This window comes from Vulpes lagopus, chromosome 8 (assembly GCF_018345385.1).
Source record: "Vulpes lagopus strain Blue_001 chromosome 8, ASM1834538v1, whole genome shotgun sequence".
NCBI lineage: Eukaryota > Metazoa > Chordata > Mammalia > Carnivora > Canidae > Vulpes > Vulpes lagopus.
The window spans coordinates 102,656,288-102,665,970 of NC_054831.1; the positions used below are offsets into that span (position 1 = coordinate 102,656,288).

A 9,683-nucleotide genomic window follows, 5' to 3' on the forward strand; every position below is an offset into this window, starting at 1 on the left:
AATTATAAAGCAAAAAAGAAGCAAGTACTGCTCAAATCATTCTTAAGTTTTTATGAAAATATAAATCACATTATATCTCCATGTTTCCAATGCTTTGTAATGTGCTAAATAAATGTTGCTTTTATTGTATTTTTCATTTCCTTACACATTTTTAACTCACAAGTTTTTAATATTTTGACAAAACTTTCTAAAGTTAATAGAACAATTAAAATTTCTGATTATTAAAACTTTTTTGCATGACTGTAGCTTACACAATCATGTTTATAGCTCCCATTACCACACAGAGCAAAGACTGTCTGTACCCAGTTGACGATTCTTTATAGTGAATTCTGTCTAGGATGTGGATCCTGTTCTCTGGCCCAATACACCAGCCTACTCGAAATCCTTAAATCTCATGACATTTCCTGCCTTTTCACTGAGAGTTAGTAGGAAAGAGCAGTGGATGAAAAGACAGAATGAAACCTAAGTTCTGTTGGTTTCCTGAACATAAGTTACTTAACCTGAGTTCCTATTTCCTCATATAAGAATGAAGTTCATAATCAGCTACCATGGGTGTTGTGGAGGAACCCAACAACAATTATGGGTGAAAGGTGTATATGTTACTCGTAAGGTACTGAGGTAGGTGGAATAATGGCCCCTGAAGATGTCCACATCCTCATCCCCAGATCCTGGGTATCTAACTGTACGTGGCACAGGGGCTTTACAGATGTGAGGAGTTGAGGATATTCAAGATGGGAAGATGATTTGAATTAACTGGGTGGGTCTTAATATAATCATGTGTGTTCCTATAAGAAGGCAGCAGAGGGATTTGACTACAGGAGAGGAGAAGATGAATTAATGAAGGAAGCATACCCTGAATGATGAGCTTTGAGGACAGGTGAAGTGGCCACTAAAGGCTGACAAAAGTCAAGGAAATGGATTCTCCCCCAGAGCCTCCAGAATGAACCAGCTCTGCTGACACCTTAGCCTTGGCTCAGTGAAATGCATTTTAGAATTCTGGCCTCCAGACCTGCACGAGAAAGAATTTATCTTGCTTGAAGAGACTAAATGGATGATAATATGTTACAGCAGCGATAGGAGACTAATACGGCTACAGACTGTGGAAATACCTTTGCGCTCAGTGAATCTGCTAATACAGCCCTTTCTCACTTAGTGTTTCTCTTGGATTCCTCCTAATCAGATTTGAGACCCTTAGGAAGCACTGGGAATGCTAAATTGGAGGAAGACATACAGCTGTGCTCGTTTCCCCTTTGTCAAGTAGAACCAAGGGGAAGGGGCGAAATCCTGTCTTCTGTGTACCTTTGTTCAAATCTATCCTGATGGGTTCTTTCCAGTAGAATGAAATGTTCTTTTCTTTTTGTATACCCTTTGCCAGGAAGATGAGAGTAAGCGATTTGAGCCTTTGTTTTTGGATTCCATTTCAACGCACTACACATAGTGAGAAAAACTCTCTGGGCCTTCTCCCCTGAATAACAGTTATGGGAACTGTCTCTAGAGTGTTCTGGCAAGGTTTATGCAGGCTGAGCTTTGGGATCCACAGAATGACCTGTTTGCATCACTGGCACTGAATGGGTTATGTGTTTGCCTCGGTGGCCCATGGAAAGCCAACTCGTGCCTTTGTGTATAGTGTTGATCTCTGCCTTCCAGTCATCTAGTTGCTGTAATTGTTGATTGACATATAAATGTTTTTAGTAGACCAAACGTCAGGCTCCCGGTGCATGGAGCCTGCTTCTCCCTCTGCCTATGTCTCTGCCTCTCTCTCTCTCTCTCTGTGACTATCATAAATAAAAATTAAAAAACAAAACAAAACAAATGTTAGTAGTGCTACAGGGGGCATGTCAGTCGCCCACCTAGTTAGGTCCAGAACTGGGAGCCAGTACATCACCTGCTGTCTTTACAGGAGGAACCCAGTATTATGGGGATAGGTCCTAACATGGGCTATTCTCGATAGGATGCCAATCAAGCTTTCTCCTGGATGGATTGGTTCAGGCCAAATGGGAGATTTCTCCAGCATTACCCTTACTTGTCATTCCTTGATGGTCTCACTTGGTCCCCAGCTTTGTCAGCGTGGGTGTGTCTCAGTGGAGAGCCATAGAAGGCCGTGTGCTAAAGGGAATGGCCAAAGTCTTGGTGCCAATTCTCCCTAGAATATTCTCTAAGATAGCTTAGCAAAAGCCAGACTTAAAGTTATCACAGTTGCAAGCAGAGGGACAGGCTGACGTTTTATGTTCCTCGTGTGAAGCATTAAAATACAACGTCACTAGTATTTTTCCTTAAAACATTTACAAGTAGTATAATTATGAGGGGCCAAATAAATACAGAATTTGAAACACATGCAAGACAGTCCTTGGACTCTGCAAAAAAGTCAGTCATGAAAAGGAGAAAAGGCAGGAGTAAATAGGGATTTTCTAAGTTAAAGAGACCAAAGAAACGTAACCAAATACAGTGTGATAACTTGACTGGATCCTGGATTTAAAGCAAACAAAAGTGCTATAAAACCCACCTTGGGGATGATTGGGGGAATTTAAATGTGGACAGCATGTTAAATAATGTAGAAGAAATGTTCATTTACTGGGTGGGATAATAGTACCTCACTAGAAAAGAATGTTCATATTTATATATCGTAGGATATATAAACTGAAACGTTCAGCAGTGAGGTATTTTATCAGCTGTCTTCTTTCCCATGCTTTCGATACTAAATATAAATAAAAAAGAAAAAAATAGCTCATATGTTATAAAATGTTAACAATGGCAGAACCTTGGTGAAGAGTCAGTGGATGTGTTCATTGTACTGTTTCTCAACTTTTCTCTAGAAGTGATTTTTTTTTTAAATCATTGGGAATTTGAATGTTTTTCAATGATCAGAAACACTCAGAGAACTGTAGCTATTTACTTCTTCCTTCCAAGGGCATCTAGACACAGGTTTTTTTTTTTTTTTTTTTTTTTTTTTAGACACAGTTTTTAAATCCTATTGCGTATCCTTTTGTCTACCAGTTTTCACTAAAGCCATCATATCAGCAGGTAAAGTAGCCCTGAGGGTACCTTCCAACACACCCTTTCTAGAGCTCCAAGCATGTTAATGAATGTAACTTGGCCACTGAACACAAAGATCTTCCTTATAGGCCAAAGCCAGTTGCCCAGCGGACCCAGCCTGCTTCCCCTCTCTTACAGGGGCAATGCTAATTCCTGGTTTTCTTACACAATCAGCCACACAACGTGGGGGCCTAGCCCTGGCTCAGCAGATGCCCTGACCTCCTGATTGTGTCTGCTCCCCAGATCCTGGAGTCCTTATTCACAAACATACAGTGGATTATAAGATTATATTTGCCTGGGTTGGTGGGGAGGATTTTAACTGCTTAAAGGTGACCGTTGTCCCAAACTAATTAATAGCGGATGTGTTTTCCAACAGCAAAAAGTATGCAGAATGAGTACTGCATAGATTGCAAAATTGTTGATCTTCAGGGACCTGAAAAAGAAGGAAAAGAATAGAACTTAAAAAAAAAAAAAAGTAATAAGCACATTTTCAAGAACTTTTTGCTATGATTATTGGGGAAATTCAAGATCTACGTTCCAAGACTTTGAAACCCTACAGTATATGGAATTCCTTAAAGTCAGAGGGAATTTCACCTAATTTTTCTTACTATTTCCATGGCTCAGAGAGACATATATGAAGATTGCTGCGAAGGAATATCTTATACTGAGGTGGATGGTAATGAGAGGCATGATTTATCAGCTGTAGCCCTCGTGCAAGTCATGCATCATAGGCAGATTGTTTCCACAGAGAACAAAAAAGTAAACAAAAACTAGGAAGGTCCTCAACCCTCACACTTGCCATCAAAATCTCTGAGTGAATCTGTGTGAAGAAATTCCATGCTGTGTCCCTACTAATGAACTAAAAAATAAAATAAAATAAAATAAAATAAAAAAACAGAAATGGTTAAGTACACTGTTATTTAGGTAATAATCACCAAGGCAAGGTGTAGAATCCATACAACACTCATTAAGTCAGTTCAAGAGTCCAACACCTCCGTAGAACAATTCATGGCCCGCTGACCCAAGATGTGAAATACCAGTATCACGTATCCTGTGGTATTAAATTTTTATTTATTTATGATAGAGAGAGAGAGGGAGGGGCAGAGACACAGGCAGAGGGAGAAGCAGGCTCCATGCACCGGGAGCCCGACGTGGGACTCGATCCCGGGTCTCCAGGATTGCGCCCTGGGCCAAAGGCAGGCGCCAAACCGCTGCGCCACCCAGGGATCCCTATCCTGTGGTATTAGAATGCTGACATTAAACGTCGTAACAGCCCTGCACACACTTGCTGCCAACTGTGGGAAGTGCCTGGTCAGCCTCAACCCCCAGTGGTTAACGTCAGCAGGCCCACGCACGGTTACAGAAAACCTTGTCTGGGGAGCAGAGGCTTCAGTTTTGCTGAAGACGGGACCCGAGGAGGCTGGGCAGGTGGTAATACTATTTATTGAGCACTTACTATGAACCAGACCCGGTGCTAAGAGATTTGTCTGCAGACCTCCTCTCACCCCTACCACGACTCAGCGAGCTGGGCATTATTATTATTTTATTTGTTTTGCAGGGAGGGGGTCTGACGATTCAAGAAATCAGGCCACGTGGAGGGCAAAAAGCAAAAGTCAGGATGGCAACCTGTTTAATCTGCTTTCAGAGCCTGTGCTTTAAAAAAAAAAAAAATTTATTCATTTTAGAGAGAGAGTGTGCAGGTACACAGGGCAGAGGGACAGGGAGGAGACTCTGAAGCAGACGCCGCACCGCCGTGGAGCCCAATGTGGGGCTCGATCCCACAGCCGGGGATCCTGACCTCAGGGGGCAGAAAGCAGGCCTCGGAGTGTCCGAAACCGGCCGGGCCACCCAGGCGCCCCCAGAACCTGTGCCCTAGACAACCCCGCTCGCTCCTTCAAGCAGGGACAGGGCACGGGGATCCTGTAACCGACAGCAGCCCCTCTGGGGCGGCTCTGGAGGGGCCTACGGAGTCTCTCATACGCGTCTTTCCGGTGACCGTAGCCCGAGGGAGGCAAGGGCCGCCTCTGCAGAAACGGGAGCCGCCGCTCCCGTCCGTTGACCCTCGTGGTTTCTTCAGATCCTGGTGCCGCAGCCCCGGGGACCCCGGGCCTTCCGGGGGTTTCGGCTCGCCGCGGCCCCCAGAGGCGTATTTCCCCGGCGTCCGGCCGAAAACGTGACGTCTTTTCCGGCCCGAGAGCTCGGTAGGGCTGACGGGGTCCCGGAGCCAGCGAGGCCGGCGCCTCCCAGACGGCGCGCACGGCGGCGGGGGTCGCGCTGAGGGCGCCGGGAGCGGCCGGCCCGTCCGGAGGACGTCCCGAGGACGGGTCTCCGAGCTGGCTAGCGGGGAGACGGAGTAGGGGGAAGGGAGGCGCTTCCCGGACGAGGAAGGTGAGGCTCCAGCTGCCGGGGTTCGCCCCCAGCCCATCCAGCGCAAGCCGGAGGCTTTCACGAATTCCCGAATTCCTCCGACTTGGGGTGGTTTAAAACGTACCAGGACTTCTGTCTTCGGAGGTTCGGGGAGGCTCACAGATCAGGGGGCAGTGCCTCTGGGAAGCTACCGTCCGCGGTTCCCGAGAGGAAGGGGTCGGCGGGGGAGACGGACCTCGAGGGGGCCGGGTGAGGCGGGCGGGCGGGCTTAGGCTTGGGGTGTGGGTCCCCGCAGGCCCCGGGCTCCTGGGGGCTCTCCGGCCTGTGCCCGCCGCTGCGGGAGGGAAGCCGAGTCGGGCCCTGGAGAGCAGGAAGGGGGGGCGGGGCGGTCCTAGGGCTGGCTCACCCCAGGGGCAGCCCCGCCCGGGTCCCCAAGGCCCTGAGGTGTCAGATCCTTACAAAGGATAGAAAATAAACATCCGGGATTAGAAGGGCCAAGCAAGGGGCCCCTGGGTGGCTCCGACGGTTAAGGGTCCGGCGCTCGATCTCAGCTCAGGTCTTGATCTCGGGGTCATGAGTTCAGGTCACGCATTAGACTCCACGCCGGGCATGAGCCAACTTTAAAAAGAAGTGCCAAAGAGTTTAAGTTCCGGAGGCCTAGGGGGTGGTCCTCCAAAATACAGGTGTTTTCGAACATCTCAAACGCCCATTCTGTGTGTGCGTGTGTGCGCGCGTGGGGGGGGGGGGTTATCCCTGGGCCTGGGCCTGGGCCTGGGCCTGGGCCTGGACCTGCTACGTCTCCCTCGCTACATCTTCCCTTGCTGAGAGGCCGCCCCTCGGGTGCACGAGAGCCGCGCGCCGCCGGAGCGCCGGTGCTCCCCAGTGTTCCCCCGAAGCCCAGAGGCTCCGTGCCCTTAGGAATGCAGGCGGTCTCACGTCGCCCTCTCCGATCGCGGTTCACCCCTGTCCGCGGCCGAGATCTCGTCGGGGTTCCTGCGTGCCCGCCGCCAAAGAACCGCCGGCTACCCTGCCCAGGACGAGCCTTGCCGTGAGGCTTGCTCTGAGCTCTGCTGCCTGCTGTGCGCTGGGGGTGCCCGCCCGCGTCACCCCGAGAGGACGCCCGCCCGCGTCACCCCGGTGAGGACGCCCGCCCGCGTCACCCCGAGAGGACGCCCGCCCGCGTCACCCCGGTGAGGACGCCCGCCCGCGTCACCCCGAGAGGACGCCCGCCCGCGTCACCCCGTGAGGACGCCCGCCCGCGTCACCCTGGTGAGGACGCCCGCCCGCGTCACCCCGGTGAGGACGCCCGCCCGCGTCACCCCGAGAGGACGCCCGCCCGCGTCACCCCGAGACGCCCGCCCGCGTCACCCCCCGTAAGGACCCCCGCCCCGCGTCACCCCCCAAGAGGACGCAGGCCCGTGTCACCACGCCTCAGGCGCCCGCCCGCGTCACCCCGTGAGGACGCCCGCCCGCGTCACCCCGGTGAGGACGCCCGCCCGCGTCACCCCGAGAGGACGCCCGCCCGCGTCACCCCAAGAGGACGCCCGCCCGCGTCACCCCCGTAAGGACGCCCGCCCGCGTCACCCCGGTGAGGACGCCCGCCCGCGTCACCCCCGTAAGGACGCCCGCCCGCGTCACCCCAAGAGGACGCCCGCCCGCGTCACCCCCATAAGGACGCCCGCCCGCGTCACCCCGGTGAGGATGCCCGCCCGCGTCACCCCCGTCAGGGCGCCCGCCCGCGTCACCCCGAGAGACACTAGAACCGCCGGAGCCCTGAGACGGGGAGTCCCCGCGACCACAGGCCGTACCCGGTGCTCTCCCGGCTTGGACCCCAGGTGGGTCCGAAAGCGAGGGGGCTCGGAGGGAGCCCTCCAGGGTGCACCGCGCAGTCACGTGGCCGCCGGGCCTGCCCCGCGGCCCTCAGGGCTCCTGGAGGGCCGTGTCTGCGCTTGGGGCAGGTGCCGACGATGACCCCACACAGGCCTTCTTAAGCTCATCGCTGCTTTGCCTGAACTTTGCCCCCTCACAGCCCTTTTTTTGGAGTAAGACCCTTTTCCTGAAGGTTCTAGTGAGCGTCACACCTACTTGGCGGAGGAGCGAGGGGCCCCCCCAGCCGGCCCCAGTGGCTGATCCACGAACCCTGTGTGGTATCCGGGTGGCCTCACACGACGGCGGAGGACGCGGTCGCACATGTGGAGCCACCGTCGGAGCCGGCGGGGGGGCGGGGGGGGGGACGGCCAGGACGGGCCCCAGGGGCCGGAGCTGGGCTGCTGGAGGGGAGGGCCGGGTGGAAGCGCCCCGCGGCGCAGCTCCATGGCCCCGCGTCTCATTCCACACAAAGATCGCCAAGTAAAGACCAGGGTCCCTGCCATTGGCTCCGAAGAAGTGGAGGTTCGGGGGCTCAAAGTAATTATCGGGGCCTCAGCTGATTAGCGGTGGAGCCAAAACGAGAGTGAGCGTCCGGCCGGTGCCAAAGCCGTGTCCTCCTCCACGGTGATGCCAAGGGCAGGTCGTGCTGGGCCTGGTGCCTGTGCTCCTGCTCCCTGCAGCCAGAACTGAGGCCTCACCCGCAGAGCGAGCGGGTCATTTACCAGATGCCACGTTCCCAGACTCTGGCCCCGGCTGTCTGATGGGGCCCCACGGGGGGCAGCACTCGGCTTTGGAATGCTAAATGCTTCCCTTCCCATTCAGATGGCTTTTCTGTTTTAAAAGCCACACGAAAAGCTTTTTTAAATTTCAAAAATGACCGCAGGGAGACTTGCACATGCCATTTTGAACTGTGACTATTGGGAAACAAATGTCTGCTTTTATTTTTAAACGTTCCTTCAACTCACGAAGACATTTAGGACACAGGAATGAAGCTTTTAAAACATGCTGCTTATCCCTGGAGTGATCCATGCTCAGTAGAGGGAGGGCCACGTGTCCTGGGGAGGACACCGAGATGGGGTTCTGCAGCCCAGCAGGGAGTCTCAGGGTCAGTCTGAGGGGCTTCCTGGGGTCTCCCATCTACCTGAACCCCACCCCAGACCCTCAAATGGAATAGTGTCAGTGCCAGCTCACCTCGCCCACATCGGCAACCACTTAAGGAGGGCCTACAGTATGGTTCCCTGTGTCGCCCCTGCTCCACACCTCAACCTCTAGGTGTTAAGAAGTCGACCTCATTAATTATGTCTACACTTGGAGATGACTTGTGTTCACTTTTCATCTGTGTCCTATGTGGAGAGCCCTTGGAAGAAGTGTGGCCCACGGACACGTTCTTAATGACAAATGAATCTCGGAGATAGTAAGACACAAAGCCTGGTCGTAAATCCCAAAGATGCCAGGGCCCTGAGTAAGGGGTGAATGAGGAAATTGCTCATAATCCCAACACCAATGCTAAGACAGGAGGCGTTCCAAGGCAAGGAGAATTCCAAATAACGATTTTGGGGCCAGTTGCTAAAGAAATATTTGGTGAACCCAATGGAATAGATGTTTTTGTTGTTTCACAGTCTTCTATAAAATCCTTACAGCCACTTTTAAGCCTGGGTGACGGGGGAGGGGGCGCATTTCCTCTGTTTACCATTAGGGCAAATAAGAACTGTTTCCTTCCCAATGCAACTCAGGGAAAATAAAACTTTATTTCTAATGTAGTAGGAAAAGGTATGTTCTCTGATCGTGAGATTAAAGTCTAAAAGAAGAGTCAACTACTTCAAAAAATTACTTAGAGGTTAAAATGCAACAATATATTTTCATAACCTTGGCTTCATCAAGGATGCCCAGCTCAAGCCGCCTGCCACTTTCATTTATGTCTCAGCAGGTGACCTTGAACACATCAGTGCCTCTGGGGTTTTTTCTACAAACACTGGTAAAACGGCTAACCTTCAGACTGAGGGATTTGACTATTTCGATGAATACTAGTACTTGGCACAACTCCTCATGTGCAAAAAATGTCAGAAGAACCAGTAAAGTAGAAAACAAATGACAAAGACCCACGTTGGTCTGGATATATATTTTTTTCTTATCTCATTTTTCTTTTCCACTTAACTATTGACCTTCGCCTCTGCTTGCCTCTTGCAGACTCAGGGGCAGCGTCACAGACACGTGGGAATAGAGAGGCCAGCTCAGCAGTAGTAGAGAGGAGGAAGTAGCAGACAGGAGTTCTAGGCAAGTGCCTCGGATTGCCAAGTGTCTTGGCCCTTTGTGTAGACTGATAGAGGGTCCCTGGGGGACAGATGAAAGGACGCGCACAGACAGCAGTGAGCGTAGTAGCTCTGAGGCCCAGGGTGGCCAGTCTGCCTTCCCCT

The 9,683-nt window shown here is 52.0% G+C and overlaps 1 protein-coding gene across 1 annotated transcript; it reads right to left on the reverse strand.

Annotated features, from left to right (window-relative positions):
* Positions 1-4,927: 4,927 nt before the first annotated feature.
* Positions 4,928-7,715, reverse strand: LOC121497790 (proline-rich protein HaeIII subfamily 1-like). Its single transcript, XM_041767502.1, has 3 exons — positions 7,486-7,715; positions 5,592-5,760; positions 4,928-5,536 (listed from the first exon to the last, which is right to left on the reverse strand). The coding sequence occupies exons 1-3, from the start codon at positions 7,713-7,715 to the stop codon at positions 4,928-4,930; spliced, it is 1,008 nt and encodes a 335-aa protein (XP_041623436.1).
* Positions 7,716-9,683: the final 1,968 nt, after the last annotated feature.